This window comes from Cardiocondyla obscurior, linkage group LG05 (assembly GCF_019399895.1).
Source record: "Cardiocondyla obscurior isolate alpha-2009 linkage group LG05, Cobs3.1, whole genome shotgun sequence".
Classification (NCBI taxonomy): Eukaryota; Metazoa; Arthropoda; class Insecta; order Hymenoptera; family Formicidae; genus Cardiocondyla; species Cardiocondyla obscurior.
The window spans coordinates 8949299-8974056 of record NC_091868.1 but is presented as its reverse complement, the minus strand read 5'-3'; the positions used below and the strand labels follow the sequence as shown (position 1 = coordinate 8974056).

The 24758-nt window shown below is 42.9% G+C and overlaps 1 protein-coding gene and 1 long non-coding RNA gene across 12 annotated transcripts in view; one reads left to right on the top strand and one right to left on the bottom strand.

The window, feature by feature from the left end:
* Tsp26a (Tetraspanin 26A) overlaps nucleotides 1-23889 on the top strand; it is a 90197-nt gene extending 66308 nt beyond the window's left edge. Inside the window, exons 2-10 of one of the 3 annotated variants that reach the window (XM_070656846.1) lie at nucleotides 1214-1334; nucleotides 6165-6238; nucleotides 6588-6662; nucleotides 7682-7780; nucleotides 10428-10556; nucleotides 10667-10717; nucleotides 12174-12284; nucleotides 16663-16779; nucleotides 18184-23889. In XM_070656846.1, the coding sequence (XP_070512947.1) occupies nucleotides 1214-1334; nucleotides 6165-6238; nucleotides 6588-6662; nucleotides 7682-7780; nucleotides 10428-10556; nucleotides 10667-10717; nucleotides 12174-12284; nucleotides 16663-16779; nucleotides 18184-18252 (846 nt within the window). In that variant the 3' untranslated portion in view covers nucleotides 18253-23889. The remainder of the gene's footprint in view (nucleotides 1-1213; nucleotides 1335-6164; nucleotides 6239-6587; nucleotides 6663-7681; nucleotides 7781-10427; nucleotides 10557-10666; nucleotides 10718-12173; nucleotides 12285-16662; nucleotides 16780-18183) is intronic. The other 2 variants (XM_070656843.1, XM_070656845.1) reach the window with 2 other exon arrangements.
* LOC139102738 (uncharacterized) overlaps nucleotides 1-24758 on the bottom strand; it is a 365092-nt gene that overhangs the window by 324879 nt on the left and 15455 nt on the right. The window lies entirely within an intron of this gene.

Here is a 24758-nt window from a genome sequence, read left to right as displayed (position 1 = left end):
GATTACCCTACGAAGTGCGTATGCGTTATCAGGCACAGCCTCAGGTATTGCAGCTACTTCGAGCTAAGTCGGTCTTGTCACGCGAACACGCTCTACGTGTGTCATCGGTAATTGCGTGGATTTAATGTCAGTAAATGTACGACGTCGAATATCAATCTCACCGCAAATGCGGTTGCCATGTCGGTCAGGCTAATATTAAAGCTGCATTGTGATTAACGCTCTTGCTAATAAACGGTATCGGATCGTGCGCTTTGTATTCTCGCACGCAAATTTGCAAGCTACAATCTTTTTTTTTTTTTTTTAATTTAGATCGTTCGCAAACGTGGCTAAAATTATGATAGAGATAAATAAAATCAAAGTTTTTTAATCGATGGAAAAAATATTTTACAAGCGGTCAGAAATCTAATCGGGAAGAAGATTTTAAAATTCGACTCGTGCGGCGGAAGAGAAATCCTCGGACAATCGAGGTTGGTGGACGTTTGAGAAAGCATTACGCTTGGTCTATCAAAATCACGATCTCAAAGCTTTGCGGCCGGTCTTAAAAACGCGAACGAAAAGAATCGTCGACAAAACGGCCCGTCAGAGGAGTACTCGGCAAACGTTTGTCGTTTGCGAACTATTTGAGACGTAACTACGTGTACACGGGCAAAGGAGCCTTTACGGGCCTCCGTTAACGGTCGAAAGCCGTTAGACCCTACTCCCGTTCGATTTCCTCTTTTCTCTCGCCCTTTTCCCTCGGTGCTTTTCTCATTATCCGTGAGTAATCGTACCTACGGCGCAACCGCACGCGAGCCAAACCCGATATAATCGAAACCCGAGCCCGCAGTTTTCGTCAAGTTGACGTTTCATCAAATAATAGTTATTTTACTTTTCTAATTTATTTCCGCAAATAAAAATTAAAAATAATAAAATTGACGGCAACGACTGACAAAAATAGAACGCGGCGTCCTTTCGCCAAGTGATGCAACATTACGCTTGCAGTTTCGTTACGTAAACACACGACGATTTGCATTAATCCGATGCATTGTTTGCTGAACGAAAATTTATGTCTTTCCGTCAAGATAATCGAAAAACTCCGCTCGCAGACGGAATACGGCAGACGGTGCGAAAACAGTTGGAGGGAAGTTTCCGGTTAGCTGAAACTTACCGCCGATATTCGTCTTCACTTAAGCCAATCTCTAACTCTCATTCTCTATCTCGCTCTTTGTCGCAGTGGTTGGGTCTGGGCATCATGGCAGTGGGCGTCTGGGCATGGACCGAAAAGGACACCTTCAACAACCTGTCCCGCCTCACGAACGTCGCACTCGATCCAGCATTTATCCTCATTCTAGTCGGTGAGTACTGGTCTTTGTCGTTTTTTTTTTACCCTCCCTTTTTCTCTTCCGCTCATTCCACGACTCACAGAAACGCGCGGAGAGTTATAACGGCTCTCTTCGAGTGGCGCCAAGCCAAACTTTAGTTTCAAAATTTTCTACACGAACGTTCTTAAGAAATTCCCCCAAATACGTACGACCAAATAAAAGGAAAAAAGAAAAAAAAGAAAAAGGGAAAATAAATTCTAATATAAATGCGCCGACTGATCACGGTAAGAATCACGACTCTCTCAACATATGGCTCGTTCCCTGGATCGCCTCTCCCTGGAGACGGCGATCGCAATTTTTCCTCGGAACTGCTTGCGGAGAGGCTATCGTTCCCGTCGGCGAAAACATTTCGCACGACCGCACGGCCGTAACTTGATTTCTGTATTAACGCCGCTCGGATAGTCTCGTAATAGTCGCCCGAGGACAACGTACGTTCTAATTTGCCTGCGATATTTCGCGCGTTTCCTTTCGCGCGGCGGTCGATTAATGCGTCGTCTAACAATAGCGCGGATTTGTAATTTCGATAAAGTCAGAGAGCGCGATAGCTTACTCTTCTCCGAGAAGCGCAGCACGGCGCGAGACGGAAATTAAGGTGTCCGAGTAGTCGTGAACTTTCCGAATAGTTTAGGTTCTCTAAGAAAAATAAATTCGTTAAAAACCGTGTACTTTAACTGTATTTTTTTTCTTTTTTTTTTTTTCTTTTGTTCTTAAAAACTTTACTTGCTTGAAAGAATTTGCTATTAAAATTAATACGTTAAGCAACTGAAGACTTTTAGTTAATTTTTCCGTTTCCCGCGAGTCCTCCTCGTCGAGTGATTCTCAACGAAAAATATTCAATATCCAACATTTGTCGAAAGACTATAAATATTACTGAAATATGGGATCTTGCGGGGACTTCGGGGCGGACCGGGAGAACACTAATTAAAATAGATACGACGGATACGGAAGGGTTAAGGGCGCGCTGACAGAAAGCGCGTTCGCTACCGTCCCCCTCGATACGTTTCCATTAACCATCACATGCTCGCTCCCCGTTTCGCGACGTGAATGTAATATTCCGTGGGCTAATACACGTGCTCTACCGGCAAATAGACGCAGATTGCGCGCTGCAGCCCTTCTGTTTTCTCTCTCTCTCTCTATCTTTCTCCTCTCTTTCCTCAACAGGGTGACAAAGTTTTAATTGGATACGAGCTGGCAGCGAAGCGACAGACATAAAATTAGGACGAGATCCGTGTCCGATTTATTTCACCGTTTCTTCGGTTTGTATCTCCCCGTCTCTCTCTCGCTTTCTCTATCTCTCTCTCTCTCTCTCCGCGTTACATCGCATTTCCGAACGTAGAAGATGACATTCCGCGGCTCTCCGCCGACACGAAACGCAATGCCTGTGAGTCGGATTACATATCGAGTGTGTACACGTGGATTCCCGGAGATTCCGCCGCTCTGGAAAGCCGCCCGCGCGCTTTCAGAGCGGTAACCCGCGCGCGGTTTCATCGAGTCGTGATGGCGAGAATGTATCCGGGAATGTGCCCAGCAGCCGAATCTAAGCGGGCACGGCCAACGACGTTCTCCGCGGGACATCGCGCGGGTTCAAATCGAATTTGCACGTGATCCGGCACGCCAAAGAACAAGGGGAAACCGCCCAGGGACGAAAGTGAGAACCGATTTGCGCAAGCTCATCCATTTGTTTGCTCCGTGTCCGTGAAAACAATTCTCTCAAAAGAGCCGATGGCAAGAGAAACCATCGTCGCCTTCTCTACCATCGATCCTTTAAACTTTGATAATGACGAAAAAACTGTCCTATATTTTTGTGAAATTTTGTACGACGGTTAAAAATCAAAAAAGCGAAAAGAATAATAATACATCGTACACAGAAATTTTTCACGATCCTCCTACCTCGTCGAAACGTACTTAGTTAATTTCGCTGTTCATTACGCCATTGTAATGCAAGCCGAGCATTATTAGTTTAACATTTACCGTTCAAAACGATATTGGCACTAATGTTTAATTTTACAGAGCCGAAGTGAGCGGCAAACTATCCCATTGTTTGACTTCGAGTCGCTAAATGTTTGCTCTGCCCGGTCGTATTTGAGATTACGAATTTTCGCTGGAGCTGATGAAACATCAACGGAGCGCTTCTGGCACTATTGGAAATCTTAATGCGAAATCGCGGAAGAAAATTTAGTTGAGAAAAATATCGGGAGTATCGGCCGGCGTTCGAGCCGCATTTTTGTCGAACTAATGGACCTCTCCTCATTACGCGCACCTTGTGTACTGGGGAAACGATGCGCTTGTTAATTATTTCGTACTTGCGTAGCATACTCTATCGACTTGAGCCTGGCTTTTCGATTATCCCATGCTCCAATTACTTCCATTTACTTTGACGAGTAACTCTACCTCTTCCGGCTTGCGTTTAATTTAGCGTAACGGTTACCAGATAACAACGATTTAGACTTAGCTACACTACTTGAAAGTTATAACAGCGACCGGATACGTATTACGATTTTTTTTTATTAACGGTTTTAACGCTTGTTCGCAACAATTGTGGTAACGTCGCAGGTATTATAAATCGCAAACACGTCTCTGCCATTTGACAAAATTAATTTCGACTTCGACAATTATTCTCCAAAATTCTCTCCAATGTGCATTTGTAAATATATATTTTGCAAAATTAATCCACGGTCGAGGTTTATCAATCCCAACGCGTAGCTCGTTTGGAAAGTACGCATTCGAAAATCCGCCTACAATTATTAATATTACCGCCTGCCAAAATCGCGCGGCATCGCAAATAAATCGCCAACCTGTGCAAAGGGAAATATTAAATCCCGGATTACGTTTATTTTCCTCGCTTAAATAAATGCGATTGAACGCCACGTTTTGATTTCCGTCTGTGAATGTTTGTCCTAATCGAATGTTACTACGAATGCAAACGCTCTCGACAAACGCCCGTAATTTTGCGCGCGTCGCAGGTAAAACCAAAATTAATTGTACGAATCGAACGAGATCTGATTAAAATCAAGCTGCAAAAGAAATCGATTCGAAATCGCTCGCGAAAGAAAAGCGCACCGATCACTTTGTGCACGTCCTCTTTTTTGTTTTTTAGTCAACAAAAATATAAAATCAAAATAGATATTATCGGCTCACGCTCGCCGTTATATTCGCGTGTTGCGAGCCGAGATCAAACGTATGCACTCCTCTATCGTGCAATTTTATTACCATACAACATAAAAGAACGTTGCAATATTGCAGGGACGACAAAGCTCTTTCGCACTTGACCCGCCCCGCAACCTTTACGAAACAATAATAGCGTATCAAATATTAACTTCCGACGGCAACGAATGTAATAATGACTAATTCATGTAATTCAAAATAGATTTCGTGCTTTTACATTTTTACCGTACTTAATGTGGGGTGAAAAAAAAAAAGACCTCGTAATAGTATATTCGTTCCAGTATAAAAAAAATTTTCAACTGCACTTTTAAGTAGATACACGTTTTCACGTTCGTGCCTTTCGTTTTTCTTCATCGAGTTTTTCGTCCAAGCGCAAAGCGTTTCATCGTTGCCATTTTCTTCTAGTTCGCGGCGAGGCTTAACAAAAGTTCCGAAAGTAAGTCTGGACTAATTATTCAGTTACTTGAAAGAGCTCCGTTCTACGTTGCCCGTCTCTGCTTTACCATCGGATTAAAAGTTACTCCCTCATTTCCCGAGCACGTTCTAAAATCTTATAACTTTCGATGATAGATAAAATTTATTAAGTCCGATAGCGCCGAGCTTGACTTATAATCGTTTCTACCGACGTAGCTGTAAAAATTTTTTTAATACGCCGCAACGTCGACGTCGTTTAGGAACATCTGTTCCGCATTGTTTCAAACAAACTTGCCGAAATTGTATATATAAAATTTACTTGCCGGATTAAGATTCACCGCTGAAACTCTGCTAAGAGTCGACAAATATTTTCTGTGCCCCGGTGCGCGCTGGAATGCAACGCTGATTAATAGCGATAGCAGCGAATTTCGCTCGCCAACTTTTTGTACCTTCGGAATTGATTTAGCACTCATTACGCGGAGCACGCTCGTTCGCGGGCAACAGATAATTTCATAAATATTCCGCATTACTATCGATGCAGCGGCGGTACTGTTGATGATGCACCCTCACGAAACTAAACCGGAACGCGGAGGAATTTTAATATAATTACTTGTATAACTGCGAGCATCCGCAAACCTACGTGTAACTAATACGCGGACTACGTTCGTGAATCAGAGTCGTTACGCGGGCGAAATTAAAGCCAACAGAGACCAAATAAAGCACATAAAAATAATAAAACACACACGCGCGTGTAAAGTAATTAATATGCGCGTGCATTAAAATGAAAATAGCACATACTGCAACTGATTGTAACGTCAAAGTAATACATTAAATATGTACTTTAATTTGTAAATGTGCATGTTTACCTGAAGACTTTAATTTATAATCTATCGATTTCGAATTCAATTAATGTTAATTAAACGAATCTTTTTCCCGAACGCGCCCGATATTAACGAACTGTTTCAATCCTTCCGGCGCAGCGCTGCGCCGTGATTAAGCTTCCAGTTTTCATGGCTTTTTCATACAGTACTCGGCGAGCCTATAAATATATCTCCGGATTTCACGCCACCGGGATGTCGATGCGGGAATGAATTCGCCGGTGGGACGGCGCGTAACCCACGCTCGTAACTCACGATTATACGATACATTGACGAATGCATTCGCGTTCTTTGCGTTACATTTTGCGCGATGACGAAGTGCCTGATACCATTTATTCTGTTGCAGGTACAGTGACATTTATCATCGGTTTCACGGGATGCGTCGGCGCGCTACGGGAGAACACATGCCTCCTCGCCGCGGTGAGCGTCCCACGAGATTCAATTAAGCCCTATTCCCGGATTCCTTTAATTGCCCGACATTGTTCGAAACTAAGAACTTTAATCGGGCTTCCAGCCCGGTATCTACGCATGATTATGCTATAACTATACAATGTGTCAAACGAACGTTTCATCCCTTTGAGAAACTAACATTTAAAAGTGCGCAAAATTATGAGCTTTTTTATTTTTTTTTTTTTTTACGGTGGACTCTTAAATCTTAAACCATCTTGAAAAAAAAGACTGATCGTTGAAAAAATAATTCTAATGGGTAATAACGGCGGGTGATTGTTTTCCCGTGGGATCTTGATAACATTCATTTTGCGTGTTGCAGTACGCGATATTTTTGGCGCTATTACTGCTGATGGAAATGACTGCCGGTGTTCTGGGGTTCATCTTCAAGGATTGGGTAAATATCGCGCGGCTTTATGTAGGTAATTTACAAAAATCGGTTACGTAATGTTCATATGTCCATTCAATAATTACAGCGAGGCTGCCAAAATAATAAATACGTATGCGCATCATATCGAAAGATACTCAATGTTACACGAAAATTCCGTAAATGTTAAAATGAGATATTTTATAGATTATTTTACGGCTATGCGATTCAGCATCGTTTTGCATATTGTGCATACCCCGTGAGCATTTAATTATTCGCGCAGATGATATTCCGCGGCGTATACAGCTTTACTAAAATTTATCCTGCGGAATTATACGCAACATTTCCAAGACAAGTGTTCCTCGAGATACATAGTTTCTCTGCGTTCATTCGTAATCGTTTCTGCTTACCGTGTTTATTAATTCAGTAGCTGTGAGAAACGCGGCTGAATTATCAAAGCGAGTATGCCGAATGTATCGTACAATCCCTCGCTCTCGCTCATAGGTGCATATTTCACAATCTCATTCTCTCCGGATATATGTCTACGTTCGCACGCGAGGAAGACGCATACGTATGATACGGCTTAGGCTGGGCGCCGGCGAAGTTTGCGTATAATTATGCAGCAAGAGAGTTTCTGGGTTACTAATTAATTCCATTAACCGTATCCTTTAAACATGACGAGAATTTTCTCCCGGTGGAAAATTTTCGGACAACCAACAAATGTGCCGTCGTCGCACCGCCGTATTCGCGCGCGGCTCGCGCTTTAATGCCCGGCTGTTCTACGTTACGACCGACGGAAAGTTAAACTCGTCCTTGAGCAATTGCACCCGCAGCACCTGTGACGCCCGTCAATTGTCTTAAGAGAATAATACCCCCGTACCAGAAATCGTCATAACGCTTCGCAGGGATTACGACCTTACATCGAGCACTTTTCCCTCGTCTCGAGTTTACGAAAGTGGGACGGATCGCTTTCGAGAACATACCCCCGGACTAGCGATTGATTAATAAAAGGCGGACTGAGATTAATTTATATCTTATTCATTGCGCAGATAAAGTCACAAGCTACGGGAGGCTTCCAAGCGTTCATTATTCACTACAGAGAGGATCCCGATCAGCAGAATCTCATCGATTGGATTCAGGAAGATTGGGCAAGTCAATTACATCAGAATTATTTATTATATTAATGTAACTCGAGTAATTCGATGTGTGCACTTCCCTCACGCTCGTTACCCCGTCGAAATATCGAATTGCGGGCTCCGAAACGTGTACCGGCCGGCCTTAATAAGAGCGCGTGCTCGCATTTCTAAGTAGCGCGGGTAAATCGTGCGGTCAGGCGGCTTCCGAGACGCGAGCGCACGCGAGCTTTTATCGATAGTCGCCGCGGCGATTAAAATCCTCCGAGAACCAGATCCTCGAGCTAGCGGCGCCCAAATGGCGCGTAATATAGTAGTATTCGACAATCGATATCCGGTCATCCAATTGTGGTTTATGAGATTTCAATAGAACTGGTCCGGGTACACTGCCGCAATTTCGGTAATCCTATCAGTGAGAGCTAGTCGATGGTGAACCGCACACGTGCTCGCACGTTGCACCGCGCGTTATTACCGGGGCCAGGATCCACCGAAAATCTCATTCGATTCGCCGTACTTTACGAAGTGACAGTGATTCCCGCGCAAGTATCCGGGTCGCGGGGAATTAATTTAACCGACGAATCCGTCGGGCGGAAACTAGGTTTCGGCAAAAAGTGGACGAGTCGGTGCCGAAACGTTTCACGAGAACCTCGCGCTTTATAGCCGCGCGAACGCGACGCAGGTTGTCGGATCCATCGATCAATATGTATACACACATAAATTATTGCGCGACACAGGCACATACGGAAACATTTGCGAACTAATTCGGTTAATGTTTGAATGCGCGGGCGGCGGGCTTCGGGACCGCTGATGAATCCGCAAGCGTTGAATTACCACCACAATTCCATCATCGGCGAACCATCGCGTCCAACGAACTATCGTCGCGCAGTAACGATAATACAATAGCGTTCGCGAGTTCTAACAAATTAAAGTAATTAAACGAAATATCGTAGATAAAATAATATACCATATTTTTCAATTATATCAACAGCTATTAAAAGTTGCATTAATTAAATTAATGCTCGTAAGAGCTGCATCGACATTCGAGTTTCGAAGGTGGTCCGATAACAAAATTGTTGAGGACCGCAGGGACCGAAGATAATTACGGCGCGGAAATAAAAAGGGTACTGAGCAGAACGCTGCGTTTAAGGGCGCTCTGGGAGATGGGAGATCAAGGCGATCTGGAGATATGAGACGGTCGATTTCGGTCAGACGCGACGGTATTGACGGACTCGTTAATCGATGATCGGTCGACCAATTGTGGCTTACGAGATTTCAATAGGGACGCCCGGTATGCCGGCGCGTAATTCCGGCAATCCCATCAGCGAAACCGGGGAAACCGAGGCACCACCGAGTTGCCATACACCGCATTGTCTGACCCCGTCGGGATTCACTCGGTACCATTTGTAGGTGGTTAATGAAATGCTTAGTACTTCGACTTGGTGCGGTGGCGCGGAGCGTATTTACCGTCGCCATCCCACTTATCAATTGGCTCAACTCGGCCGGCTGCGATCGATATACAGGAAGTATCAGGAGAGACGTGCGCGTCGACAAACGGGAGAGATTCTCCTCGTGGAGAAATCTCGAGTAGACTCTTTTTCCTAGCGAATATTTCAGTCTGTAACGTCGGCCCGCGCGCGAGCTGGCCAAGAAAAGCTGCAATTAATTTTACCCGCTGTCGTTCGGACGTCGTTTAATGATAACGACGGATTGAAACGCGGATTTCGTTACATTTACATCAACTCTAATCATTATCTGCGGGTTACGTTGTTACACGCTCGATCAGTTTAAGCTTCATCGGTTACGACCGAGGCTCTCGCTCAAAGAGAAATTGATGGTGAATCGCGGAGAGTCCTGCTGCCGGTCTCTCTTGATGCAACCTGTACCACCCGTCGAGCGAATAATAATTAAATCCAGCTACAATCGGAAACTCGTATCTCGTATCTCAATACTCGACTCGCATTCGCATCTCGTATGAATATTCCGCCTGCCCGTCCGCTCGCGTTTCGTATTATGAATATTTGATAGGAACAAATTGAAACGTTACCACACGAATAATTCAAATCAAATAAAATACCGAAAACAAATCAGCTAAATTAGTTGCCGAAATTTCGTTTGATGTCATGCGTCCTTCGACGGTTCAACTTTTAATTCGTGTTCTCCACTCTCTCTCTCATTCTCTCTTTTTTCCTCGATATATTCACTTTCATGCAAGGGTCGCTTCTTATATCGCGATAATAAATCGCCTGATTAATTAAATTCGTCTGAAATACATGCTAAATGACAAACGAGACGCGTTCGCATACCGCTCTGTTAATAATTGAATTCGTGATATCGACTCGCTGTTTTTAACCCTCGGAACTTAACACACTTCGGCGCTGGGTAATTTATTTTTATGCCTTTTAATTAAACGTGAAATATCCACGGCGGTGCTGTCATACCGAGAAACACAAATATTCCTATGGTTAATTAATTATACGATATCGCGATATACGCTGTGCGCCCTCGCCAGCTGATTAATCAAATGCATGTAGCGTAATATTAACTGACGGTACAGCGTGCGTCACACTTACTGGCGAAAGATTTTCCCAAATAAATATTTGCAAAATCAATAAACCACGTGCGTAAGCGCATTATATAATAACCCTGTCGTCTCATTTTGCAGTTGCAATGTTGCGGCATCGAGGGCCCGAAGGACTGGGACCGCAACAATTATTTCAATTGTTCGTCGAGCGACATAGGCTCGAGGGAAGCGTGCGGCGTGCCTTTTAGCTGTTGCAAGCGAAAACCTAATGTAATTTTTTCCTATACTGAACGTAGCACTCGCGATATCCACCGCATTGTAGAATCATTTCCCGATAGAACTAATTACGCCATTGAAAAGTAAATTTTATTTTGTTTCAGGAAATAATAAAAAATAAACAATGCGGTTATGACGTAAGGAAGCCCAGCTACGTAAGTATATATAAATATATTTTTTATTCTAAAATTATCGCTGATATTAATTAATTTTTTTTTTTTAATGATTTGACATTGATTTTAAAGATACGAAAATAATGACCTCCCGCGTATTAATTTCGATTAATTACCTCGTATTTTATTGCGTTCCTTATTCTTTGATCATGCCCTAAATTAATAAGTAAACCCCCTTTACCTGTTTCGTTAACTAACGTAATTTACATACTTACACGTCCACATATTACGAGCGACACCGCGGCATTCCGACCGTGGTATTCTAGTTTCGCCTTGTTTCCGATTCGAAACTTGCGTCATTTTGCGCCTCCGTTACGAAAGTACGGTAAACCAAGTGGAACGTGCCTCGGAGGGGCCGAATAATTTGTCTTTGGAATCGCGCTCTATCGTGCGAGACCAGATTCGAGATAGCGGTAGTTCTCCGGGGTAGTTCCGCGCGCGGGCGCACGATTACACAATGTCTACAAGCGCGGGCAAAAACGATCCGGGTCAAGAAACTGTGGAACTTAATTAGAGAGAAAATAGTTGAGAGTCCGGAGGGACGGAGGGAGAGAAAGCGAGAACCGGGGCGAAAGGGATAAGAACTTCTGTGCAGGGGCTTTATTTTAAGAACACGTATATCATGCCCGATGTAATGGTCCCGAAGTCCGCCCCTTCGCTAATTACGCTTTCATCGAGGAAAGGCCGTCGTCGCTTAATGATATTTTTTGTCGGGCGACCGTTAATGCGCCGCGATGCGTTACGACCCGATAAAACGTAAGCAAATAAGCAACGATAACGAACAATCTCTTATCCGAGCTGGGGTATTAAACCGACATTATTGACACATTACGAGCGCGCGGGGGTATCGCGGATAAATCGATAAAAATTTTATCCGAGACGGCTACCGGCGTTTGCCCGCTCACTATCTCACTTACAAAATAAAAATAAAAATTGCAGATACGGCCGAATCTCCGCGAGCGTCGGTTCTCTCGAAAATTTATCCGCGGGAAAAGAATCGACGTGTGTGCGCCATCTCGTTGCATCCCGCAGCCCACGCCGGATCGTTCCACGCGCGCGCGAGCATCGCGAACACCTTATTACATTTCTCTTACTTTTCCCCTGCGATTCAAACCGCTAAGTTATGCCTGCGCGCCAGTCGATAAACCCTCTTAAGTTTTTCTCTCCCCCGGGGGCGTGCTCCGTGGGCTTTCGAGCGGCGAGATAAAAATACGTTTGTATGCCGTGGGTCGCGATTAAGAGGAGTCGTTCCCTCATTCACGCCCAAAGAGCACGCCGTCGTTGGGGAGAGGACGAACCGCGGTATCGATGTTTGCTCTCGCGTTATCGGTGGACCACAGCCACGAGCGATGGCGTAATTTTGAGTCCCCGCGCTCGAGCAGGCACCCTTATGCGTTACCGGCTTTTTAAACCATTTTTATTTACCCCCCCGGGGCAGACGGGAGAGAGGAGTATATTCGAGCGGGGTTGCCTAAGAGCGGGCGAGGAGTGGCTAGAGCTGAACCTCGTGCCCGTCGCCGGTACCGTGGTCAGCACCATGGTTCTGCAGGTACTTTGAACCGAGCAAAAATTACCGTCCGTTAAACAGGGAAGTCTCAACTTTCGTACGTTTAAGGATCAACTCGCTGGCTCGCGTCGATCGATCGCCTTCCCGCAAACTATTTAAACTGATTCCAAAGTGCCATTGTCACGCGCGCTAAACCAAAAATTAAATCAGAGCATCAAACGAAAGAAGATAGACACGCTTAGACGTCGATCTCGTGAAGCATTTTTCCATCTCGCGATCAGTCCTCCGATATATTTCTCCGAGCGCGGTTGTCTGCGTAAACAGATATCCGCGAGTGATATTTCTATTTCCGCGGGTGTTCCTATTTTATTCGAGCGGAATTGCTCAACGAAGAATCTCGCGAGAAATACGACGGTTTTTCAGGGGGAAGTTGCCGCGCGTATGAATTTCGCGGCGGGAGAAATACCGCTCCAATATAACGCTCGCGAGCACGGAGATTGATAGCGCGACCGCCACCGTCACGGAAAGGAAAAGCGCGGACTGCCGTTCGTTGCACTCGGCGTGACATCCGCGCGAGCATGTTACCCCGCAAGTCTAACACAGGCTATTACGCTTCAATAACGCCGCCTTACTTACTTTTCCGAGGGGCGTACGTGTGCGATGAATATTCCAGACGCGGTGATCGATCCATTTTTACGCCGACGCGCGGTGCAAAGACCGGAAAAGGTAAACTTGGGCAAGAACCGGCGGCCGGGTGGTGCGATCGACCGACCGATGCAAAGTGCTTTGCTGCCAAAGCTTTAATTCTATCAAGCGCGATACTTTCCGCGCCGATGTGTCGCCCGCGACTGGCGAGAGAGTCGTGATTTCCCAGTTTTTCGGCTACTTCGCTGAAAATGATTTTTCACCGTTTGCGAACGTGACCGCATGTATGTTAGATGTAGACATGTGACGAGACTCTGCACGGAATCCCTTCTCGGAAATCACTGGCGAATGTTCTTTAAACCGCGAGACCCGATACCTTTTTATCGCGTGGATCTTCATTTCGAATTGATCCGTGAGAGATCGGCGCGATAAAAAGGGCATCGGGCGGCTCGATTACATTCCGGCAATGTTCCACGATATTCTGTACAAATTTGGTATTACTATTCTTCTCGTTTATTAATTATGCTCACTATATGGTTACGTTGTTCAATGGCGTATGCTTATTGCATTGTCAAGTTTAGTTTTGTCACACTATTATTACGTACGCTTAAATATATATATATACATATATGGGTCAGATAGTATGGTAAGCATCAGAACAATGACGTGTATATCGCATTCTCGACAATGCATTTTGTGTCGATACGTGACAGCTGAGGGAGAATCGATACGGTAAGTACTACAAATACCCCGCTTCCAAACAAAAACGTCATACGAAACGCGCGGTATGCAAAACCATCGAAATATAGCCGAGTCCGAAACAACTTTGTGATCCACGTGAGGAAAGGACTGCGACTGATTCATTTACGCAAGTGCGTTATGCAAGTGTCTTCATTAAAATAAATTCATACTTAAAAAAAAAAAAAAAATTTGTGCAATTTTTTTTTTTTTTTAATTTCTCGCGATTCGAAATGTCGCACGACTTCGAACGATTGTCGCATTGGTTCCTCTCCTCCGTCAAAAGCAACACTTTCCGCATAGTTAAGCGCGTTATTTACTTTAATGAAGATAGAAGGATAAGTTACGAGCGCGTGCAGCTATTCTATAAAAGCGTTTGCGCACACAAAGTTGGCACGCGATGCAATAATACGAGTTTTTCCTTCCTCATAATCAGTATGGTAAATTACTGCCAACTTGCTGTATAATCTTGACGGCCAGACCGATCACGCCACTCCATCCCGATGTGCAACAAACGTCCGAAGAACCGGTTAACACGTCGTAAACACGATCGTTTTCTCTCTCTCTTTCTCTCTCTCTCTCTCGCTCTTAGCGCGCGGCTATATTAATTCCGTGCTAATTATTCAAATTTCAATTTCGCGGCCGACGAGTTTTATTGTGCGTTTCGACGGCGCTCGTATCCAATTACATTGCAACAAGATTGCATTCATTGACATATCAGCTGGTAAACTGGCGCGCATTAATATTACATTAATTGACACGTTTAATCGAAAATTATCGAGAGATTCATAATTAAATTTGCTATTAAATTGCGATTAACCTAACCGTCGGCTCGCCAACACACAGTTACGAAATTAGCGAACGAGATAGTTAATTGATTTGAGAAAAATAGCCGCGTGGCCAAGATTTACGCTGATTTTTTCGCGTCGACTAAAAAAAAAAATTGTCGCGAAGCAATGCATCGCTGTAATAAAGTATCGGCCATGTGATTATAGATCGGAATTGCGCTGAAGATCAAACAGCTGGGTCAGGGCACAAAATCATATTACGCTAGATTCACAGGATTATACTGCTACACTAGAGCCTCGGGATTATGCCGCGCTATAACCGGGCGCTTATCTCTGTGCTAGCGTGCGCGATTGTACCGTGCTAGAATTGCGATGTTATCTATGCTAATACTGTGGATTATAGCGCGCTAAAATAAGGGAGGGCTGCCGTCGCCGCGCTATCCCGCGGTGTCCGAAAAACGGGAGGAGAATTTCGTCGCGAAGGTGAGAAATGTCGGCAAAGATAGCTGAACGAACGGCGGAGACGAGCGAAAGACGAGTAGCACGTTGGCTCGGAAAGGCTTTTTTCCCACCGTCAAATTAATCTTCTCGGCGCGGAAAAATTTTCGCCGCGCTCGTAGCTTACGCCAACCCCCGTCAGGGCCTCAATTAACTGCGCTTAACCAAAGTCACGTTGGATACACACCAGACCGCCGTCGTCTATTTTCCGCCTTCGGTCTTCTCCAATCTCGCTGCTGTCATCGCGCGAATCGTTGGCCCGCTTTGACACGCGCGTACGACGTTGAAGAGTCGGAATAAATTAGCAGCTGCCGCGGGGGGGAAAGGGGGTGAAACGAGGGGGCGAAAACTCTTAAGTAATTAGGGCATCTAACGCCCCCGCTAATGAGGGAGTCGCGCAATATCGCAGTATCAGCCGGGTATCGAGGTGACGGAGAGGACGACGAAAAGTTGCCCGGCGGAAAAGGACGGAGGGTGTAAATGAAGTAGCAGCTTGAAAGCCTCGCGTAGTTACTCCCTAGCTCCTTGAAAGTAAACGCGAGAGGCACAACGTAACAGAATGGGCTTGTTACTTAGGTTTCCTCTTTCCCTCCCTCTCGCCCATCTCCGTTCTCCGACCTCGTAAATGCCCCATATATGCTTCCTCTTTCCGCTCTCTGCACATCACCGTAACGTGTATATATATTTTCGCGAGTACGTACGTGCCCTATGCTTCTCCGCTCAAAATTCCCCTTCCTCCCGTTACGCTCCTTCTTTAGATCCGCTTTACGATCCCGGCTCGATTTGCGCCCCTCCGGCAAGCCCTCTCGACCTCCCCCTCGTGCCTAATAAATTTAGTTGCTTCCTTTATATGAGTGGAAATTAAAGTTACCGGAAACTTCATTGAAAAACTTAAACGGAGAAATTCATTGCCCGGGTCACGACCGAGAGTCGAGATATCGCTCCTTTAAGAACGTTATTCTAGTATATAACGCACGTTACTGTTCTTTCGCCCGTTCTAGACGAGCTTTCCACCGAGTGATATAGTTCTCGCGGCGGAGTCGCGTGAAAAACGCAGAGAGAAAACGCGCCGACTGAGCCAGGTACCTTATTGAGTTTTCACTTAGCGGTACGGGAAACGAGATCAAGCCGGCGGGATGTAAAACCGAGGACCGAGTCCTGACCTTTTCTCGTGAGTTCTGAACGTCGCGACCGAGAGTTATCATGCACTTTATCCTCGCTCTCTTTATAAACGAGTTTCGCGCCACGTGCGAGATCATTCGAGCGTGTCATAATTTTATCCGAGATATTGACGAGTCGGCGCGGCATTTTTATTCATAAAAGATCGATATTCTACATCGTAAGGTCGCGGTGGTATAACTCAAGATGTTCGAATCAATAGATTTTTCGAATTGAAAAGTCACGCTTGCACGTCGTAACTTAAATCATTGACTGCCGTTGAAACCGGAATCGGTTGTTGCTGCCGCAATTCGCGTAAATGGCGAAACGCTCCGCGTCGCGACAAACGTTTAAAAGGATTGCGACACGTGCGCATTAAAATAACAACCGATTGACGCGATCGACGGTAAGCCTGAGTTACATAAACAACGGTGCAGCTGTCCTTTCACTTTCTCTGCGGAAACCTTCACGGAACTAATGCCACCGCCATCGGGAAACTGTCCTGGACTAACAACTATGATAATAGCGAAGGAGAGGGGAAGGGACAGCCGACGGTAAGCGAAGTAGCCGTTTCCTTTTCTTTTTTTTTTCAGAACTTTGAGGTCGCCAAAGTGATTTACGAAAAAGGTTGCATACAGGCCGGCGAGGAATGGATAGAGCGAAATCTCCTCGCGATTGCCAGCGGCGCGGTTGGCACAGCGTTCACTCAGGTACATGCTGGTAACACGCATTAGCATAAGTACGAGCCTCGGTACGCATCGATAAACTTTTAACGAGCACGTGGAAACACGCGCTGACACGCGGGGCAGTTAACATTTTGAATCCGCGCGCCCGATCCGTCTCAATTAAATGAAAAACCGTCAATTGTGAAGACGCGGAGATCGCGGAGATCGCGAAGATGGAGATCGCGCTCCGGGGGGTTTTCGGGGAACGTTTTGTTTTAACGCTGGAGTTCGAACGTTTTGCGGTAGTTGAGATTCTTTTAAAATTCAGCTCGTAATGGAAAACTCAAACTCTCGGCGCGGCTTCTGCTTAATTTTCAATTTGCGATTCAGATGTATTCTACGTCGCTCAAGATTGCCGTCATTGATTCAAAGTGTTAAAACGAGATTCTCGCACGTTTCTCGCGATATATTCGTTGATGCGGACCGCAGCTCGGCATTACGGAACCGTTGCACGCCCCGAAGGTGAGATTTAACCCGTGCCTGCAACGTTGACTGTTACCGCTGTTTCGTTCGCTGCGTTATGCGCGGGAAGACGTAAAGTAGATGCGAGATACGTAATAACACGCAGCCAGGCGGCGCAAATGTGTTTATCGGTGTAATATACTGAGCCTCTCTTGAGTTTTATTAAAGGACTTTAAATTCATGCTTACTTTGCGTAATGAGATTTATCGTTACTTCGTATGTGTCAAGTAGATGTTGATATTGCTCAAAGCATGCTGATAGTGCTCGTTGTATTTCTGCTGTTTAGAATTTATCAATTGCATCTCGATGTGACGTACGATTTAAATATTCATATTAATTGTGTATCTACACGTGCATCTCCAGTTATTCAAAATTGATAGATGTATATGTAATGCATTCGCTGTAGCACGAATAAATTATAAATAACAGCGGAATAAATTTAATTTTAATAGCTCCCACTTGATTGAAAAAAAAAAAAAAAAAAGTATCAACTTTGTTCCGATAAATTTTATATATTTTGTGTCTCTCAATGTACTTTATACGTAAATACTTTCAGCATTTTTATTTCTCACTAACTCTAATTTAATATACTTTTTCATACGTTAATTACTTTCTATATAAGAGTGATGTGCGGTTTCACGAATAACTTAACATTTTAATTCTTCTGCTAAATTAACCCAACAAGAATTATATAATACGATATATTTTCGAAACCGTCTCGAAGACAGAAATAGAACAAATATTAATTCCACTTTTAGACGATATCGGATATCTATTAAGAAATTTCAACCATTCGTGAATATTTAATAAAAATGCTAAAAGAACGTGTTTTTCTTCCCTTTCTTTTTCTTTCTTTTTTTCTATTTCTTTTAATTCTCGCAAATCTCTCGCGGCAAAACGGCTAATGAAGTCTCTCGTTGCTTTCAGATTCTGGGAATCTGCTTCGCGCAAAATCTGCGCGCGGATATATTCGCGCAAAAGGCGAAGTGGCACTGACAATCGCGTGCCCCCACGGCAGTCTAGCATCTTGTCTTCATAGATGCTAGCCGGCTACGTTGATCGAATTACAAGGTCTCGACACGAACTCGGAGCTCCGCCGAGCGGATTGATCGGATCATTTCTCGGACGAGAAAAAAAAAAAGGAACGGACGCATCGCGAAGGATTTTCACGATCGAGGCACCACCGACGACCGGATGCCGATTGCGACTCTTCGACGATAATCCGATCCGCCGATAGCGCTGCGCTTTCACACCCGCTCGAACCCTTCGACTTGTAAATATCCAAGAAACTTCGCATTCACGCGCGACGAACTCGCTCTTCTCCTTTCTGTACCGTCCAATCGATTAATCATCTGAATTGTCGAATAACGAGAGAAATTGATTGTCTTTGACACTCCTTCCTATCTTTCGCGCGGTGATTAACGCGCCGCTCTCGAGTATATTTTTTTTTCATCTCAAATACAGACGATGTAATTTCCCGAGATAATGAATAATTGCTTTAACATGTATACATGCTGATTATTTATAGCAATGTAATTATTTCTTTTTTATGATGAAATGAGAATCACTAGTTTGCAGTGCACATAAATTAAAATTGGACCTTTATTAATTGTAAATTTAAATTAAATTAATATATATTTTTTTTTCTTTTAATTAACTAATTAAAATTAATTTCTCTCGCTATCAAATGCCACCGACGAGAAGACTGTCGCAAGTGTTTGCGGGAAGGTTTTTCGACGAATGTGTCGCAGTGTATCGTCCCGAAATGTCTGATGTAACTTTTGTTCTCATCGCGAGAGCAGAACGTCTCGATGTTTCATCTTAACATTGCTGGCAGCGAAATGTATTTACTTTTTTTTACGAAAAATTGTACGCTAAAATAGTTCTCTCGAGAATTGCGAGACCCAGGCATTCGCTTCTGAATTGCTTAAAAAATTAATCCAAACTAAATTACAAAATCTAGTGTGATCGAAACGGAATACTTCGAAAATCGCGGATTGAGTTTCGTTCGAGTTATTAAAATTTGCAAAAAAAATAAAAAATAAAAACCTCCGAAATACGTAACTTGAATTGCCTAAGTAACAGAAACGTGGCAAGATCTGGCTTGACTTAATCGTTTAATTATACGAGGTGGATATCTTTGAGTCGGATATATTCGTTTCGATATATCCGGGCTTCTCAAACCGGCGAGTCAACAAGCGATCACAAGTGACACTCGAAGCAACGGACTCGGTATTACGGAAAATCGATACTAGGGCAAACAATGGAATCTCATCCAGGGTGTCTGGTACTCGCAATTCGACCTCTCTCGAGACGCCTTAGGGCTGATTGCATCAACATCGATTATCGTCGCTAATCGCGGCTAACCGCATTTTCGATTTCTATCAATAATCCGATCGGGGTCATAATTTAAAGAGAGAAATGTCAATCAGAATTAATTAATCAAGCCCGCAAATGCAGATAATTCGCAGACCCGGTTGCACCGACGTCAATCGTCGTCATTCTTACTAGTTTATTTTCAACTAAAACTCAATCGCGCAAAAGGTACATGAAATATGAACGCATTAGCGGTGCTAGACAGATGCAGCCAGCTTCTTTCGGACTTGGCGCGGAACTGCTCGACCGTTGCGGGACACGGTCGGCTGCAGAATCCCGGCTTCTATTCCGGAAACGAGGAAAGTCGATACGTTTCGCGCATTTAGAATAGAAAAAAATTAACGACCGCGTTCGCCTGAGCTTCGCGTGCCGTAATATGTCGAGACATTATATGATCAACGTGACGTCGTCGTGGGGGCGCGGTGAAGAAGAAAGCTCGGCTTCACCGCATAAGAATCAACAACTCTCCGCCGTGATATAGAACGGTAGCCATACGCAAGTATACAATAACCATTCCCTTGTTCAATCGTCCCTTGTTCGGTCGTCAAAAACGATACAGTAATAGGTTTACCGTGCCCACCTCGGGCATATCGATTTCCCCTGATTGCATACATTCCATTCCGCCATCGATGAGCCAGGTGTCCGTCGTACACCGTGTCTACCGCACGTATCGCGTATCGAGAAGCATTTCGAAACCCCTTCTTCGGCTCTACGGTTACAATTATCGCTATGGCGACCACGAACGCGAATAATAAGTTGGTCGAACTTGTGACGATAATTATTTTCATATTTTATTACATATATTTTTTTTAATTCAGTTTAAAACAATTTAACGACCGGGAGTTTGTTGTTGAAATTCATAGACGATAAAATTTAATTAAGTAGAAAAAGAAATGACAATTTACGGTAACAAATGTATATTCGTTTGGATGTTCATCAATATGGAATACTTTAGCGTAAAGATAATATCGGGGAACTTCGACATATGTTGCTGAAGGGTCGATGGTAAATACGAGAGGGACGCGTTTTATATGTCCCGCAGTAAATTATATGGGGTACGTGCATCATATGACGTACGTGCATTGTACTGTGCGAGTAGACGCGGGTGGCATAACGTGCTAACTTGGGCTGTTAATATTTATAAATCTTGTGTGCTGGGATACGCGCGACGGTTCTACGTATTTATTTATGCTCGAACTTAGCAACAACAGAACGAAAGTTCGCGAGAATAGCTAAGAAAATGTTTCACGAGACTCTCCCGAATCTTCGAAAATTTATTTCTTTGCCTCGAATAAAAAAAAAAAAACGGAAAAAGCGCTTTTACGAAAACTTGGATATAAGGAATTCTTAACGCGGCTGGTCCGTGCTGACTCGCATCAAAAATCGCATTTACGTTCGCGACATTTGTGACTATACGATGCAAGTTGTATACGATCGTTTGAAATTCCTAATTGATATAGAAAGAGGGTTCTTTTAAATAACGTTTACATAGAAAAGAAAAAAAGAAAAAAAAAAAGTAACAAATCAACGAATGCCTTTTTCTTCGGTCGATTTACGTGTCAATCTCAATGGCACGATATAACCTGTTGCTAAGCGATTCGAGCATAAATGCAAAATACATTCCAATATCTTTCTCTTAAGACGCTTCCCTATAAGTCTCGTCGCGTCATGATAGATTGCCGAATATATTAATATTAATTAATATTAATTAACGAGACACTCGTTAAAAGAACGTTGTTGTTACTTCGCAAAATTCGCCGCACGAGTTTAATGTCGGCTCACCCGAGGAACTTCGCCGTGAATTTACGGTGCTGTGATCCGTGACGATTTATTAGTCACTCGTTTCGCCGTACGAAGACGTTGAGTTAAATAATTATAATAACTAATAACGCTAGTGCGAATGCGGGTTTAGCAAAGGCTGTGCTTTTTAAGATTAATACTCTGGAAATGACATTCTTTTTATACACTATATCCGTATAATTGTTTTTACAGTGTTCTCCTTTTAATATAAAATCGTCGAAACGATTTGCTAAGCCCGACATTCCCGGCCGATCCTATTACTCAAACTGTTAACTCGATCCGATATCCTCGAAACAACTGCAACAAACAATCTCGCAACGTACGGATTGCGTGACACGAATCAAACCAACTACGATTTAAAAAATCCATTGCGGTATTTCAACTGCGTAGCAATTTAACTGTTATTATTGCAAGGTTGCCTTATTTTTTACTCCTTAATTACCCGCGGATCAAGCACGTTGATTATCGCGCTTCTCCGTTTCGCGTTGCGTCGTTAAATATCAGTTACTTAGGTTTATAAGGGTATAATCGTTGCCACGAGATCGAGCCAGAGATCTGGTTAAACAGTTTAATTTTAGTTATTCGCAAGTGATCTACGCTGCAGCCGTCCTTCAGAAAATCCGAGATCAATTTTACTTTCGAACTAACTTCTGAATAAACGGCGTTATATATATTCTTACACCAACACCGTATTCGAACGAATTCGCAAGTCTTTTTAGTCTCTTTATGTATGAATCATCATCGTATCTTTGTAATATTTTATAAACATCTGCACATTCCACCTATCAGATGACGATTTCGTATAATTTCTTTTTTATTAACTTCATAATAAAAATTATGATTTATATACCTGCGCTTTCGTTACTTTCTTTTTTTCTCTCCTTCTCTCACCAATTTTATTTAATTCCATCTGCACGCACTCGCGCAAAATTAATCCACGTTAATGTGCCGGTCGGTTTTACGTTCACATTTTTTTATCATGTATAGTTCTACATTTTCGACAAACTCATTTTCATACAAGTTCGCAACTTTTGAGTGAATCTAACATTAGGAAGAGTTCTCGACAATTTTCAATGTTTAAGATATTTCTTATAATATCAATGGCAATGCACGTAGTAAAACTTAAATGTTATCGATAAGTATTCGCAATTGTCTATAAAGTAAGACAATGGCCCAGCAGCTTAACACACGAGATAATAAATAATTTATGTCTTACTATTCGATCCGTCTACTACGTCACAGGCGATTACAACGTTACATTCCTTTTTTCGAATTCATGTAAATACTGTACATGTACTTGTAAAAAAAAAAGAAAGAAAAACGGGAAAAAAAAATAAGAAAGAAAAAGGAATAGTTTAATCGCTTGACCAACACCATTACGGTGAAAACGATGATTGTAATATAATGTTCTCTCCGTGTAGGATCAAAAAAAGAAAAAAAAAAAGAAAAAAGAAAAAAAACAAGATTTATCTTAGCCGAACGGCAATACCCGAATTTTGTAAATATGTAATCGCATATGACTATATCGTGATAACCGAGCTAGATCACTCACGGTGCCAAAAAAAAAAAACATGCGGACAAATTCGACACTTCTCTAAATCCATTAGAGAAGGTAATTGCAACAAACATGTGATCGAATAACCTGCCTCTAAACCGCATTACATTTCTATAAACTGTTTTATATCTTATTTCGCTAATATCTTCTGTCTGACGCGTACTTAATTTTTTTTTGAGCCTGACTTTAAAACTCTTCGATTTAATATCGACGTGCCATGTCGTCGAAGCCGATAAAGTAACGTAATTAACAGCGGAAAAATTCGCGACCGTCACCGAAATTGTGCTGCACGATTATTCATTTGTATAATATTTAATACCGTTCATGTAAGTACACGTTAATATACCCAATGTAAATAAGAATGACACACGTCCGAGTAAACCAGCTGATCAGAGAAAACCGATGTTCTTACTGTTCTGCTACGAAATCGTAATGAAGCTTATCTCTCAATACCGCAAAATGCGTCGAATGATCTCCGAAAAGGGGATACGGAATTTAGGTTCGTTCAGTGCGTCGAAAAAGAAATGAACTATAAGAAAAGTTCAAATACGTTGATTACGATTTGTGTATTGCCTTATTTTTAATATAGCCTTCGATTTGATGACGACAAAATGTGTATCCACGATTGCCGATCGCGCTTCGAACTGTCTTTAAAATAATTACGACCACTGCCACTGTGGTGTTTGACCTTTTGATAATTTACGATTTATTGTATCGATGCGACTATATACATATGTAATATAGATAAATTAGCACGTACTCCTAAGTGTAATCATTGTAATTGAACTAATGTAAATACAGCCACATACTTTTCTCGTAACGGCTAAGAGATTACTGTAATGTTTTTATGGCAACAAACATTTATATCCGTCGTCAGTCAATAAAAATTAAAATAATTGATATTCTTTGCATATTCGTTAAGAATATTTATATTTATTCGCGTAATACGCGAATTAATTATTGTCATAAAGCGTTTACGCGAAAAAGAACACTTTGAGAAAAAGAAAGAATTTTATTTCCACCCTATATGTATATTCCACATATCTTTTACTTTTTTAAAGTAAAACATATATTCAGTCATATGTAACATATTTTATCAGTATTACGCCTACATCGATTACAATGTAATAGAGTTGTTTCTTATTGCTTATCGATCAAGAAGTGAACAAGAAATGAGACACGATTTCGTAAGCTGTAGCATCGAATGGTAACCAGAGAAGCTCAGTGTTAACCGGTTATACCAGCTATTTCCGTAACTTTCCAGGTAAGCTTATGTACGTTTCACTAGATAACTACACGTAATTCTTTTTTTTTTTTTTAATACAAATAATAATATTTTCGATAAATATATTATTCAATATATTATACAATACGTATAAATATATTATACAATACGTATTAAAAAAATTTCTTCGACGTTTATGGAACCGGCAATGGGTTAAATTAACTAATAACTATTACGTCGTTATCATTGCGCGGCTGGCGCTTACGGAAAACCCGCGATAGTTTTCACGAGAGGTCTCAAATACTACGAGCAATATGTATCGAAGGGGTCCGCGTGAAAGTCGCGACGTAAACCACGGTGTAACCGGGACGGTTGTTACGTGGCAATCACCGTCATTATTGTCGCCCCCTCTTCCAAATCGAACCGAGACGGGAACAGGAAAATAATTCAGGGTTACCGTTTGTTCTCTTAATTTTTCTCTACTCCGTGCCGTCGCCTGACGTCACTACGATCCTTCTCTCGACGTTTTTGTCGCCGCGACTCTGA